The sequence below is a fragment of the Dermochelys coriacea genome, chromosome 4 (assembly GCF_009764565.3).
Source record: "Dermochelys coriacea isolate rDerCor1 chromosome 4, rDerCor1.pri.v4, whole genome shotgun sequence".
Taxonomy (NCBI): Eukaryota; Metazoa; Chordata; order Testudines; family Dermochelyidae; genus Dermochelys; species Dermochelys coriacea.
Genome location: NC_050071.1, coordinates 11,893,203 through 11,908,279, shown reverse-complemented (window position 1 = coordinate 11,908,279; position 15,077 = coordinate 11,893,203). Strand labels below are relative to the sequence as shown.

The 15,077-nt window shown below is 44.1% G+C and overlaps 1 protein-coding gene and 1 long non-coding RNA gene across 2 annotated transcripts; one reads left to right on the top strand and one right to left on the bottom strand.

Annotated features, from left to right (window-relative positions):
• Positions 1-1,124: 1,124 nt before the first annotated feature.
• On the bottom strand, positions 1,125-2,048 carry LOC122460002. The gene is made up of 3 exons (XR_006281013.1): positions 1,888-2,048; positions 1,624-1,841; positions 1,125-1,146 (listed from the first exon to the last, which is right to left on the bottom strand). It is a non-coding gene; the product is annotated as an uncharacterized LOC122460002 (long non-coding RNA).
• A 4,420-nt stretch (positions 2,049-6,468) lies between these two features.
• LOC119854932 (interleukin-8-like) lies at positions 6,469-14,966 on the top strand. Its single transcript, XM_038400202.2, has 4 exons — positions 6,469-6,735; positions 9,863-9,989; positions 12,861-12,944; positions 14,333-14,966. Exons 1-4 carry the CDS (start codon positions 6,678-6,680, stop codon positions 14,355-14,357), a joined length of 294 nt encoding a protein of 97 aa, XP_038256130.1. The 5' UTR covers positions 6,469-6,677; the 3' UTR covers positions 14,358-14,966.
• Positions 14,967-15,077: the final 111 nt, after the last annotated feature.

Here is a 15,077-nt window from a genome sequence, read left to right as displayed (position 1 = left end):
GAGATCACTCGCAGCAACGGCTCCATGGCGAGGTTAAAGATGATGGGGCTGAGGGGACAGCCCTGTTTAACTCCGCTCCGGATCGGGATCTCGGTGGTCTCCCCTTCGACCGAACGAATGGTTGTGCTGTATCCCTCATACACCTCTCGGATCACACGGAGGAAGTTCTCTGGCATCCCAAACTCCTGGAGCGTGGCAAAGATGTGGTGGTGGGGCATGGACCCAAAGGCATTAGCCAGGTCAAGCCACGCTACCGTGCACTGCCTCTGCGCCCTTCTGGCTGTTTCGATGGTGATTTGAAGGACAAAGTTGTGTTCATAGCAGCCCTCACAGGACATGAAGCCTTTCTGGGTGGAGCTGATGGCTCCCCCACTCACTAACCACTCCATGATCCTCAACGCCAGGCAGCTGGCATAGAGCTTGTACATCGTACATTCTAAGACAGAGTCTGTTCTCAAAGCAATTCTTTGTAACAACAACTACTCACACAGAGAGAGACTCAAAGCAATACTCTGTAACAACAGAAACAGCACCCAGAGACTCCCTGCCCTTTTGTTGTATTCATCTCGCTTTGTTAACAATTGTGATTAAAATAGAGATAGAGGATGTATGTGGATGGATGCTTGGTGTGGATAATAACTGAATGATCAGGGAGGTGCCAGCCTAAGAATCCAGTGTCCATTGGCTGAAGAAGACGTCAAGTGAAAATAACCAGAGGACCCCCGGAGGGCAGACTGGAATCCAGCCAACAGTCTCAAGGATGGGAGAACAAAGAACAAGATAACATCTGGCAGCACGGAGCTGTCAGGAATGTGCCATCTGCTGATTGATTCAGCAACAGCATGATGAAGCAATTCCCATAGACTGGCATAGGAAGAAATTCCTATCAAAATGGACTCTAGAAAGTGAGAACTTTGGGGTCTGATTCTGCAAACCACCTTCCAGGAGCATCAGATGAGCATCTGACAAGGCCCTGCTCCCTCCTCATGTCCAGGCCACCTGGCCAGTGGCTTGGCATGAGCAACTCTAAGGCTAGTAACTATGATAACAACCTTGCAGAACCTGTGTATGTGTGCGCATGTGTGTGTGTGTGTATGAATGAATGAGTGAATAAATATGAAACTGAATGGAATGTTATAGCTATAACTAACTGCTTACTGAAAAGGAGTACTTGTGGCACCTTAGAGACTAACAAATTTATTAGAGCATAAGCTTTTGTGAGCTACAGCTCACTTCATCGGATGCATTTGGTGGAAAAAACAGAGGGGAGATTGATATACACACACAGAGAACATGAAACAATGGGTTTATCATACACACTGTAAGGAGAGTGATCACTTAAGATAAGCCATCACCAGCAGCAGGGGGGGGGGAAAAGGAGGAAAACCTTTCATGGTGACAAGCAAGGTAGGCTATTTCCAGCAGTTAACAAGAATATCTGAGGAACAGTGGGGGGGGGGGGAGAAATAACATGGGGAAATAGTTTTACTTTGTGTAATGACTCATCCATTCCCAATCTCTATTCAAGCCTAAGTTAATTGTATCCAGTTTGCAAATTATTTCCAATTCAGCAGTCTCTGGTTGGAGTCTGTTTTTGAAGCTTTTTTGTTGAAGGATAGCAACCTAACTGGTTACTATGATTCTTTCTGTATTCACAATAAATGTGGTATTTTGCCTTTTCCCCTTTAATAAGATCCTGCTGGTTTTTATTTTATTGGTATAACATTTTGGTGGCGAATTGCGAAAGGGGGAATACTGGTAAAAAGCCTCAGTTATTGTAAATATTGGTGTGCACACCGCCAGCTCTATTGAGCAAGGCATTTCTATTGGGTTAACCAGACCTGCTGGCCTCCGGGAAAGTAGCAGGGAAGAACAGGTTAACCAGACCTGCTGGTCTCCGGGAAGGTAGCAGGGGAAAAACGCATAGATTAAGCTACGATTACTAAACCTAAGTCCTATTGCTCACTGAGGTATCAGGGGCAGCAAGAAGGCTTAAGGGCCAGGCTAAGCTACTCACTGGAATAAGGAGTAGCAGGTTCAGAGAATCTAGGCTGTGTCACTCACTGACCTGTGCCAGGTGTGATGAGGAAATCTGATAAGCTATGATTTCAGAATCTAGGCTGTGTCACTTGCTAAATAATACCAGGAGTGACAAAGAGATTGAAATATCTGTGTTAAGATGTTTAAAAGAAAACAGGTTAAGCCAATACCAGAGGGAGGAATGGAGTCAGAAGGAACTCCAACCTCACCTTTTGTTAAAAAAAATTACACCTTTTAAACAAATCCTTCAAAACTTTGGGCACAGTCCTTGGACTAAACAAGCCCTAGCTGATGTCTGCACTATTTCGGACCTAGAGGATAGATTGGCTCAGTATATCCTCTTATACAAACCTTCTAGTGCTGCCAAAAGAGATGCCGCAGCAATTTGGTTGTTGTGGGAGGCATGTAAGGATTCTTACCTCTGCTTGTCTTCATGTAAAGAGGAAAAGGCACAAACGGAAAAGGGAGCAGACAGTTGGAAGGTGCTGGCTACAAATACCCAAAGTCAACTGAAAATAGTGAAAGAGGCACTCCAGGAATGCAAAAAGAGAAAAAGATTTCTGGCTGACCAAGCTAAAGCCTCTGAGAAAATTGAAAGATAGAATCATGTGCTCCAAGGTATGGTAAAGAAATTAACCTTGAAGCAGGGCAGAGCACCTGCAAATCATAGTAATTGTGAATCATTAATTAAGAGTCTGAGACAAAAATTGGGCTTTGCCTCTAAACAGGTAGCAGCCATTACAGCAGGTGAAGGTCCAATGTATGGCACCCTCAGGCATAATTACAAAAAGAAAAAAGAGTGAAAAAGTTAACTCTGCAGAGGCTGGAGGGAATTAAGCAGCTAAACTTTGTGAAAATGTTAAAAAGGAAAAGTGTTAGAGAAAGAGCATTCTTGGTTTCTTTGCAGCCATTCTGAAGGAAAAATGGGCCCTTTTTCAAAGGAATGTCTGTAAATTAGCCAGGCAAAAATAAACTATCTGATTAAAATCATTTGACTGGACAATTTAGTCAAATTTGCTAAAAGAACATAAGGGGGTTCTATTGCAATTTAACTGCCTCAAATGTATAAAGGGAATGTAAGATGTGAAAAACAGAGCAGTGTGGAAGGTATGTTAAGGAAAAGAAAATGTGTATGTATCTATCTCTGTGTGTGTAAATATGTAAAGTTCTAAGGACCAATTGTTTTTGTTTTAAATAATACCACTAAAAATCCATTTGACTCTAATTCAAAGTTGCAAAACTGACAGACCTTTTTGCTAGACACAGGTGATTAGTGTTGTTTAGCTTTGGGATTTGGCATTTTACCCTTAAAAAGTAACTCAATGCTTTAAAAAATTTAAAATGTTTTTAAGTTGTGGCTGCAGCAGGGCAGTCAAAATCCAAGAGAATAGAAAAAAAATTTCTGGATTCTTTTTGTTTGGTTATTTTTTGTAACAAAATAGCAGATGAGAGCTGTAATAAATAAATAAATAAAATTAAATAAGAAATTAAAAAACACCGTGCCCCTCTGAAGCAACAGCAGGGGTGCGGTACACAAAACAAAAAGAAGCAATGTTAGAAACACTGAGTCTTAAAATGGCTCTGAGTAATCAGACTGTCACTTTGATAAAGGTACATGAAAACTCTGTAAGCAAAAAAAGAAATAGTTACACCTTATGTAAAAATTTGATATGGATAATGTTATAGAAGTTAAACTATGGAAGGAATGTGCATTTGCCCCAGAATATGTGCAGGGTATATTGTAGAAGGGTCAAAAGAAATGCAAACATACCATGCTACTTAATTAAAATGCTATTAGGCCTCCAAAGGGAGCCATAATAGGTTGGGTTTTCTTTTTCAGATTGCTGTGTGTTTTGGAAGCAGAAGTTAAAAAAACAATCAAAACTCCGGTGAAAGTTGATTGTGTCCCTTTTAAGATAGTCTCTGAGCTGCTGATGTCTTTAAATCCAAAAGCAGGAAGCGTCTGTAAAATGCAAATTACCTAAAAGGAAGGAAAGAACTAGCAGCACAAAGGAGCTGCAGATAAAGGACATACCTGGTCAGCAAACAAATTGTCTAAATAAAAGGCATGGTATAACAAGATAATTTTAATAAATTTAATGATAATAAGTAACCCTGTAACAATGTATAGTGTGTATGATTTTTGGAAAAATCCTTTAAGGTCATATGATAATGATGCTTCTCAGCTATTACCTGTAAATAAACTTAAAGCTTAACACAACAGGAAAAACGTTATAAACTTGGTCTGCTGTATAAGGAGGGAAACTGAGGTACCCCACCTCAGGGATTTAATGACTAAAGAGTGGGCTAATTTCCCCATAACCCTTAAAAGATAGAAGCCATTGAAACCTGGCCTGCCTATAGAACAAAAACAGGAAAATATGGGTGCAAGAATTCATGTTGCTTATCTGACCCCACCTCCCCCCAGACAACTGTGATCATTGAGTGAGTGGTATAAATTCCCCATTTGGAAGGAAAGGAGTGCACAATTAGTGTCTGGTTGAAGCTGTTAATGTTAGAAGTAGATACAGCAGAAAGTATAGTGGGCAGTGTGCAGGTGGGTTGGAGAAAGGTGCATGACCAATGCAATTCATCAGATAGATATACCCCCACTTATAAGAGGTTTCTATACCCACATAGCTATATGTCTGGTCACTTTGCAAGCTGCCATCTGCAGACTATTCAGATATCATGACTGAATAAATGAGAAGCATTGATTTCAAGATTAGTTGTGAATATCTGGAGCCCTGTTAAAATCAGCAGCACTATATTATGAATATCTGTCTGCCTTTCTGGAGTGCCATAAAGAAGGAAGAGAAGACTTTAAAAAGAAAAATATTCAAAAGGGTTCAATTCAAAGCACATTTAGAGCAATATTCATGCTGATCTGCAGTTGGAGTCAGAATCAGGTCAATCCCTTTTTGATACCCACTTCAACCAGGGATTCTATGGGGCTTGCAGCAAAGCGTTACGAAACTAGCCCTGAGTGAGGAGAACAGCATCCACAGAGAGGAAGCATGTTCGTGCCATTAACACACCACAGTGTGGGGGGAGCTGAAAGAGAGCTGGCTTCTGTTCCCAGGTCTACCAGTCTTCCTGCGTGACAGGGCAAGTTGTTTGGGCCCTGATTCAGCAAAGCACTTAAGCACATGCTTAACTCCCACTCAAGTCAATGGGAGTCGATGGGCTTACCATGCTGACCTACGTGCTTAAATGTATGTACATGCATAAATGCTCTTTTGCAACAGGGCCTGATGTTCAGAGGGGTAGAAAACCCACAGCGCCCATTGACATCACTACTGTTATTTGTTATTATTAGTTATGACTATTCACCAGTTATCTCTTGTCTTATACTTGGAGCGTAAGCTCTTTGGGGCTGGGCCCTTTTCTCAGGTCTATGGTTGTGGAGCACCTAGCACAATGGGGCTCTCCAGGTGCTATCCCAATACTTATGAGAGACACTGTGGCCTATTGGTTAGAACACCTGACTAGGCCTCTGAAGCTCTGGGTTCGAGTCTTGACTCTCCCACTAGCCTGGTGGGTGACCTTGTGCTTGTCACATCACCTCTCAGTGCCTCAGTTTCACTATCTGTGAAATGGGGATGATGATTCTAAACTCCTTTTATAAGTGCTTTGAGATGAAAATCACTCCATAAGAGCAAGGTATCAATTAATGCTATTATTTATTATGATCCCAGGCATTGGAGGTTTTTAAGAACAGGTTAAACAAACACCTGTCAGGGAAGATTTACTTGATGACTTAAGTATGTCTCAGACTAGCAGGCTGGACTAGATCACTTCTTGAGCTCCCTTCTAACCCGACATTGGTGTGATTCTATACCTTGGTCATGCACATGTTTAAATTTGCACAGGGAGTAGTTCCACAAAGTCCACTGGAACTAATCACAGTGCATATAGTTATGTACATGCTTAAGTCTTAGCAGGGTCATGGCCTTAGTTTGATAATTAGGCAACTCATCCATCTTATTTAATTCAATTCATGTATATCTTATTTTAGGTGTGTTCTACTTATTCCTGCACCACTGTAGAGCAAAACAGGTAATCAAGTACAGAAATGACAATAAGTTCTTAAGGACCTGTTTAATTCACTGCAGTGACATACCACCATATTAGAAAAAAGCCTCAGATTTTGGGGAGTGATACCATTTACTTTTTATTCCTCTGTCATTGTCTTGCATTGCCTCTACTCCATGTCAATCAACAGGTCTGATCATCCTGTCACATATCCCCCAGTTAGGCATCAGCGTGCACAACCCCCCGGATTTAACTGCGGTTTCTCCTGTATTACGTCAGTGAAACAGGACTGAGCTGAGATTGAGCCTATGAAATTCAGAAGCTGGTGAACAATGCAACACCAAGCTCATTCCCTTTCATCATATCATTTTACTGTTTTCTTAGAGCCCTGAAGGAATTAAAGCAAGCAGAACAAATCCAATTTACTTCTGGGTTGTTAGTCTGTAAAAACACTGTAAACTCAGCCTCATCTAAGATCCTCCCTCACACACCACACCGTGTAAAAACGTCAGTGCTACCACAGGAGTCTGTAGTTACCACAGAGTTGATTTTAAGTAGCTGTTCACCACAAGCAAGGCAAGAAACAAACCAGCAAAGCAGCCATGGACAACAAGATCACATTGTCCCTCCTGCTGTTTACTCTCACAGGCTTCTGTCATGGTAAGCAATTTAAAGTACTTTTAGGCTTTTTCCTTGTTACTGCCTTTTACAGTATTTGCAGACAAAAAATAGTGTTTTAATGTAAAGGTGTATGGAATTACTGAACTGCTTTAAACTCTCCACACACACTGGCTAAGATAACAAATCACATAGAACGCATGCATAGTTTAAAAGAATTCCAGCTATGGCTTCACTTCTAAGTTCAGATCAGTTTTAAACGGATGGAACGCCACTGACTTTGTTGACGTGATACCCGATTTACACAGATGCAAGTGAGATCCGAATCAGACCCTGAATACAGGAACAGTGTAGTGTGCTGCATTTCTGGTACTCCAAGTCTTTCCCCTGCTTGAGGTGTCCGTGATCTCCGATGCTCCAGGAGAGACACAGAACCTCATCTCAGTTGTTAGCTGGTTATTAAAGGGGGAACTGATTTTCAAGTCTGTTTTCAGACAGCTATTTCAGCCGATCTACTCCAGTCTTTTAGGGTCCTAGACTCCATTCCCTCGTGATGTGTGGTGGCGAGCAAATCAAAGAACGATAGGACAAGAAAGCCTCACTGGTGGGGGAGAGAGAAGAGCAGAACTAAGGAAGATCAGTCCCCATCTCTTCTGTTAAGGCTGCGGAAGACTCTAGGCTGATGTGGGAATTCCATGGGGACAGGTCAAGTGTAGAGCCATGGAGCAGCTGCTGTGTGCTGCTGGCTAGTGGAGTGGATGTTTGCATAAAAAATTAACTGGGCTTCTAGCAGCATTCATTTCTGTCTTGCTCCTGTGCGGCTCTCAGACAGGGAGGTAGAAGAAGAGCTCAGTGTAGCTTGAAAGCTTGTCTCTTTCGTTAGTGGAAGTTGGTCCAGTAAAAACCTCACCGCCTTGTCCCTCTAACATCCTGGGACTGACACAGCTACAGCAATGCTGCGAACAGGGAGATATTGGTCAGGCATGGACAGAGGAGCCTATGGCAGTATTGTCCCCAAGGGATCTGTGAAGGGGAATAGGGGGCTGGGCAGCACCATGGAGGAACTAGCACATGGTACGGTAAGAGTTTGCTTTCCTTGCTTCATCAGTGTCCCACTCACGCAGCTCCTCTCTCCTGAGGGGAGCCGCTATTGGTCATGTCACATGACAAGGGGAATCTCATTGGACTTCCTGGCTCCTCCATCCCACTTGGGCAGGCTCTGCTAAGAGTGGGTACCACATGGCCCTTCCTGACTGGGATTATGAGGTTTGTGTCTTGTGTCGGAGAACGTGAGCTGATCCATAAAAATATAAGTCTGAGTGTCCTTATTTATCTCTCCTTTTATACAAGCCTCTGGATTGTAGCCCTGTGATTGTGAGGGGAGGAAGAAGACCAGGGCGTGGAAGGCTGCTGTGGGCCAGTACTGCCATGAGCAGGAGGATGAGGTTTAAGTACAGCAGGGTAGTCAGTCTCCAGCCCCTTGAAACCTCCACATGCAAACGTGCTACACTTCCCTTCACACACCTCACTCAGGCTGCCCTCCAATTGCTAGCCACGAGTAATTGGGCAGCTGTGTAACAGCATGCTTGTTCCTGCGTGCTCTCTGTCACGCTCATCCTTTTGCTTACAGCTTGCACTCCCAAGCCTCTGTCACTGCACTATGCAGCATCAAGCCCCCTCTTCCCTCCCTTTCCTTTGTGTCAAAGACATTTCATTTGTTCAAACGGTGGGCGGTTAAAGGTGGCAGAAGTAGTGTATCTCTGTTCATAGGCACAACATAGAAACAGCCATGGCTCAGAGCTGTGGTTCGTTGCACCCTGTGCTGGCCTTGGAACTGAAAGACCTGGAGTCAAGTTCCTGCTAGGCCAGAGACTTCTGGTGTAACTTCTGTTCCTGCTCAATTTAAGGCAGTCTGCCTATACCCTATTGAGGGCTCAAGGTGTGACCTGGCCAGTTTAGACACCTCCTCCCTTTCCCTTCCAAGAGCTCAGGGTGTAAGGCACCTATCCTTACCCATGGGGCTCAGGAAGAAACCTGGTCAATTTAAATAACTGCCCTTTCCCTCAGGGGTCTACAGAAGCTTTTCCCAGTGAAAGAGCATTACACAGTTGTGCTCTAAACATCTATTTATTAGCAACACACACAGAATACATATACCAAGCAAATCTCTTATGCTCCCCACTCCCAATAAACAGACAAATTTCACCTGATGGCCAGTCAGGATTCATTCATCTGCGGGTTCCTGGCGATGCCTCTGCAGGTCACAGTCATGCAGCAGGGCCAGAGTTCCAGCAGCTTGATGTTGAACTGCAGTCAGGAAATGGTTCCCAAAGAGCATTGTTTTACATTTACATTATATAGATAAAACTAGCTCCTGCCTTCAAATTTACTAAACCCATCACATTATCCCACACTCCTAAATAACAAAATTGTAACCAATTATGCACTGGCACTTATGTGTCCTCCTTCCTTCCCAAGTCCTTCACATTTTCTCTTTCATGCCCAAATTTTAACTTAGTTGTGACCTTCTCTATTTGTGCAGAGGATCAGCAAAAGGCACTGGTCAGAGCTTATCTTACCATTTGTGGAGTCTCTTTCTGTATCTTCCCTAATTTCCCAGCATCTTTACAACCTGGGTGGTTATAACTCTCCTTAGGGACATTCCTGAGGTGGAGATGCTTTATCAGCAGCAGGACATTTCTTTTTTCAATGTGGGTGGTGAACTAAACTCCCTGAGTTTCACCCAAGGCTGCTTTAATATGGGGGGTGGGAGGGTTTGATGAGGTCTCAGGCCTACACCTCAAGCTAGTCACTTAGTCTTTCTGTGCCTCGGGTCTGATCTGTACAATGGGGATAATAGCGATGCTCTACCTCACAGGGGTGTTGTGTGGAAAAAGCCATCACAGATTGTGAGGTACTATGGTAGCTGGGGCCAAATAAGTACCTAAGATAGATTGTATCCTGTCTCTGACAGTGTCAGATGCACAAACCCTACAGTTGGCAGATCTAGTATAATGGGCATCCTAAGAAGGTCTTATCCTAATCCCCATTAGTTAGAGAGTGGCTTAAATCCTGCAGCATGTTTTTCTCCCTTCCATACACTTTTTTGGAGCATTAACTTAGTTAAGTTCCTCACTTGGTGATGCCCCTCACTTTCCTTCCCTCACAGAGTCACTTCTGGGTGGAGAGTTGCGGTGTCGGTGTCTCCAGACGGCCTCAGGCTTGATGTCACCAAAGCACTTGGTACATGTGGAAATCATCCCCAAAGGCCCACACTGCGGCACCGTGGAAGTCATGTAAGTTGAAACCACAGGATTTCACAAGCCAGTAGCCATCTGAATGGCATGCTTGTGAAAGCTGCAAGATTGACGGCATTGGAGAATGAAACCCTCGCTTTGTCCCCAGAAGACAATTCTCTTACCATTTCTGAGGTATTTGGTTTGCTCATCCATAATTTTAGAAGTTCCACCACAGGCCGGAGAAGCGGGGCACCTGCAGGGCAAATATACACTGTTGTGAAGGAGGAGGAGGCACCTGACATGCAGAGCTCCTAAATCCCACATGAGCAGAGGCCTGCTCCTGTATAGCTGAGGAGGGCGCCTGCCACATGGCAGTTCCCTTTCAGTGGTGCAAGTAGAAATCATTTCTTGCTGGTATGCTGCACTCATGGGAGGGGCACAAAGGTGTGGGGGGGGGTATGTGACCTCTGCATGTGATGCCCCACGTGACACCTTCCTGCCCCCACCCTGGGGCCCTGGAGCTCTTCCCGTCCCCTCCCCATGATCCACATCCATTCCACGTTACCTGGGGGGGGGGGGGGAGGAGGACTCTATCCTCCTCTCACTGCACCAAAGACTTCTGCTGTACAGACCCCAGGCAGGAGGACTCAGGAGATGCAGCTACATGGAACCACTGGAGGCAGGGCTGGGCTCCTCCTGTGTCTTTCAGTATACTGTCCCAGCTATAAATATCTTACTGGTACCGCATACTGGACCGTACCACTGTACTTGCACCACTGCAGAGTTAGGAGCCCTGCATGGCAACCATCTGCTCTTGCAAGCCTTCGATTGTTCACACTCCAGATTTGGTAGAACTGGGCGAATCCTCCACGGGCCAGGATCAGCACCGAGGCCCAATCCCTTTGTTGCAGTTCTGGTCTCCCTCCGGCTCCTTGAGAGCATGCTTCCTATGGAGTCACCCTGCCAGAGACTCCCCTGCTCGCTAACGCTCCCAGGACTCCTCAGCCAACACCCCCACCGCGGCCAAGCCTTCTGTAGCACAGAAGCTCTCGGCTGAAAGGCTGAGGCAGCCACTGGCTACCCCCTCCTTCCAGCAGAGCCCTCGCTGGTTGAGGGAAAACTGTTGATACAGACCTCACAGCTGGCCACTGGCTCCAGCACATCAAATTCCACATGTGCGTGGGTCACAGAGAGTGCTACCCAAAGAGTTGACACCCACACTGTCAAGGTACACATAGACACATGTAGCCTGAGGTTCCCTTCTGGTGCATGAAACCAAACCCAGGTTGCAGTTCACCTTTGTATTCGCCAGTGATTTTAACATAGGGTTATTCTAATTACAGGGTAGCTATATGTTACATGGTGGAAAGAATCCAGCCCAGAAGGAAGCTGAAACAAGCAAACAAAACACATATCTTCCCTTTAAGTCCGCCTCAGGGAAGGAGCAATTGTGAACAGAAGTTCTTAAGGTCCTTACCGCAGAGCTCTGGTTCAGGGTTCCCAAACTGAATCAGAAAAACAAAAGTCTGTGGCCTTGGCCAGGCTAGAGCCTGAGAAAGACCACGGCCCATAACAGCCTGCACAGCTTCTAGTCCAACCCAGCTTCCTTTTCCTTTTTAAATTGTCCAGCCACAGGGGATCCTTGACTGCTTGCAGGCTTGCTTCAGCTGTAAGTGCCAGACTGTTCCTTAAAGGGGTAATACACCCGGGGTACCTGTGTGCCCTACTCAGCAAGAGATATTAAGATTTCAAAACTACTTCTTTCATAGACGTGATCAAGTAAAACTTCAAGAGCCACAGGTTACCCCTTTAGCAGAGCTCTCCTTGTAGTTAATGGGAACTGCCTGAATTTATTTTGGGAAGTATCTGACTCTTAGGGTATTTTTTAGAGATAAATGGAAACACCAAAGGAAGGGCCATAGCTAAATGGACTTTCATTATATATAATTTACACAGTTAAAATGCAAAATGATTTTTTAAAAATTGTACAGACTTTGGGCCAGATTTTCAAAGTCAGGCGTACACCAATATTGGTACCATATGTTAGCACAGTGGTTCTCAAACTAGGGCCGCCGCTCGTTCAGGGAAAGCCCCTGGAGGACCAGGCTGGTTTGTTTATCTGCCGTGTCTGCAGGTTCAGCCCATCATGGCTCCCATTGGCCGTGGTTCGCTGCTCCAGGCCAATGGGGGCTGCGGGAAGTGGCGTGGGCCGAGGGATGTGCTGGCCGCCCTTCCTGCAGCCCCCATTGGCCTGGAGCGGCGAACCGCGGCCAGTGAGAGCCACGATCAGCTGAACCTGCAGACGCGGCAGGTAAACAAACCGGCCCAGCGCACCATATGCTTTCCCTGAACAAGTGGCAGCCCTAGTTTGAGAACCACTGCGTTAGCAAATAATTTTGAACATCCATTCCTGTGAGGGACTTTTTTATACATTAAAGTAGAAGGGCCTCTTTGTGCTCTCACTTACCGCAGTGTAAAGCAGGAGTAACAGTACTAAAGTCAGTGGAGTTACACTGGTGAATAATTGGAGCAAATGAGATCAGAATCAGTCTCTAAATGTAAGTCTAAGTCTCACATGAACAAAGTGTGCGTTTTCAAAGGGCGCATATTGACAATTAACTATCTGTGCCGAATTTGGCACTCACTTACAGCTGTCAGAGTAGCAGCCGTGTTAGTCTGTATTTGCAAAAAGAAAATGCATCCGATGAAGTGAGCTGTAGCTCACGAAAGCTTATGCTCTAATAAATTTGTTAGTCTCTAAGGTGCCACAAGTACTCCTTTTCTACTTACAGCTGTGCCACTCCAGTAACATCACTGGCAGGTGGAAGAGCACGAGTGAGAGCACAAGTTAGCCTGCAGGCCACTGTTTTTTGTAGACTCTCTCAAAGTGTTAAGATTATTTTAAACAAATTGTTCACTCCCTTCCAGTGCAACGCTGAAGACGAGCCAGCAAATCTGTTTGGATCCCGAGGCCAAATGGGTGAAGATGATAATTAAGAGGATTTTAAGCAGGTAGCTGTCGCAATGACCGTGTTACTGGAACTATTCTGCCAAAGGGTGGGTTGCCACAGATCTTCTAAAGAGAAATAATCCACAGATTCCTTTCAGTCTAAACACTTATGTAATCTTCAGTGCTCATTATCTGAAGGCCCATTTGAGCAATACAATGCCAGGAATCTAGAAAGACAGGGATTGCAGAAGTCTTTGAATACAGCAGAAATGGGGCACGTCCATAAATCTTAAAAATATCCCAGCGATATGCAGCATGTTACCAATGTACATGGGTAAGCCAGTGCTCTTCTGGTTAGTGTTCTGCTCTGCCATGTGAGAGACCCAGGCTGAAGGTTTGGGCTCAGGAGCTGATGCACCACAAAGGGAGAGCCTTGCATTCCTCTGCTGTATACTGTCTGGCCTACCTCAGAGACTGTACCAAAGAAGGGTCACTAGGTCAAGGCTTCACTTGTGTGTGGGTGTGAATAATTGGCAGGAGAGCTAATTAATATAGCTGGTTGTGCAAGCTGTATTTAGAATTGTTTCTGACAACTTTTCATTCGCACAAACAAAAATGGACTCAAGTTCTGCCAAGTGGTCATTAGGAACCAGAAGACAATACTTCCTCCACAAAATCAAAATCTGCTTGCTAGCCATGGCATTGTGGCTGTATTGAAGTACTGCAGAAAGGGATCTGGGGGTCATAGTGGATCACAAGCTAAATATGAGTCAATGGTGTAACAGTGTTGTAAAAAAAAAAAGTGAACATCATTCTGGGATGTATTAGCAGGAGTATTGTAAGCAAGACATGAGAAGTAATTCTTCTATTTCTACTCCAAGCTGATTAGGCCTCAACTGGAGTGTTGTGTCCAGTTCTGGGTGCCACATTTCAGGAAAGATATGGACAAATTGGAGAAAGTCCAAAGAAGAGCAACAAAAATTGTTAAAAGTCTAGAAAATATCACCAATGAGGGAAGATGGAAAAAATTGGGTTTGTTTAGTCTGGAGAAGAGAAGACTGAGAGAGGGCATGATAACAGTTTTCAAATACATAAAAGGTTGTTACAAGGATAAGGGAGAAAAATTGTTCTTCTTAACCTATGAGGCTAGGACAAGAAGCAATGGGCTTAAATTGTAGCAAGGGAGGTTTAGGTTGGACATTAGGAAAAACTTCCTAACTGTCAGGGTGCTTAAGCACTGGAATAAATTGAACAAAGAGGTTGTGGAATCTCCATCATTGGAGATTTTTATGAGCAGGTTAGACAAACACCTGTCAGGGATGGTCTAGATAATACTTAGCCCTGCCATGAGTGAAGGGGACTGGACTAGATGACCTTTTGAGGTCCCTTCTAGTCCTATGATCTCTCTGTATTATATATGTTGTGATTTGTTGCAATGTTTGCATTACAGCTCATCCGGCAGACTGCGCAAATAGGAAAAGCAGAGATAATGCATAACCCCATGTGGAATTCTCAGCCATGATGTATCTTCAAAGGCCAGGCTGTTCATAGTTTGTTTTACTCTTTCATTCTCTGTCCACACTGACTCATCCCATATACAGATTGTTAGTTTGAGAAAGGAAGCTGCTGGAGTAAATATATTGTCACACAACCAGGAGACTTGTGAGTTTTATGGCATGATCATGCTGCACACTTTACTGTGGAGGCTTTTGGAGGTGAATCCTGGGTTCAGTACAGTCAACAGGAAACACTCCCATTGATTTCAAAGGATTTGGCCCTTATTGAATTGGCCTTTAAAGCAATGCCATCTGTGAGTTTCACATTGAAAAGCTGTGCAGTGTCACATTTATTCATGCAAGAGAAAAAAGAATGAAGCAAAAGTGTAAGTTGGAGTGTCCCAGAATGCAAAAAAGAGTTTGTGTATATTGATACAATGCTATTGTTAATAGCAAGAAGCAATGTCATTGATGACTGTGAAACAATTGCACTACTTAGAATGTCTTCAGTATTTTAAATGCTGAACTCTTGATTTTATACATATTATCTTCATCACTAGTCATAAAACTAAACACCAATAAAAACAGTAATTCTATTTTTATCATCACTCATCTCTGTCATTTTCATGTGGCGTGCTGTCACATTTTAAGATGTCAGTGAAGATGTTTTTTATGCTTCCCCCCTCTTTTACTTCTGAA

Coding starts and splice junctions, on each gene's coding strand:
- LOC119854932 (XM_038400202.2), top strand. CDS start 6,678: ATGGACAACAAGATCACATTGTCCCTCCTGCTGTTTACTCTCACAGGC. Junction 6,736..9,862: donor TCTCACAGGCTTCTGTCATG/GTAAGCAATTTA, acceptor CTTCCCTCACAG/AGTCACTTCTGGGTGGAGAG. Junction 9,990..12,860: donor TGCGGCACCGTGGAAGTCAT/GTAAGTTGAAAC, acceptor ACTCCCTTCCAG/TGCAACGCTGAAGACGAGCC.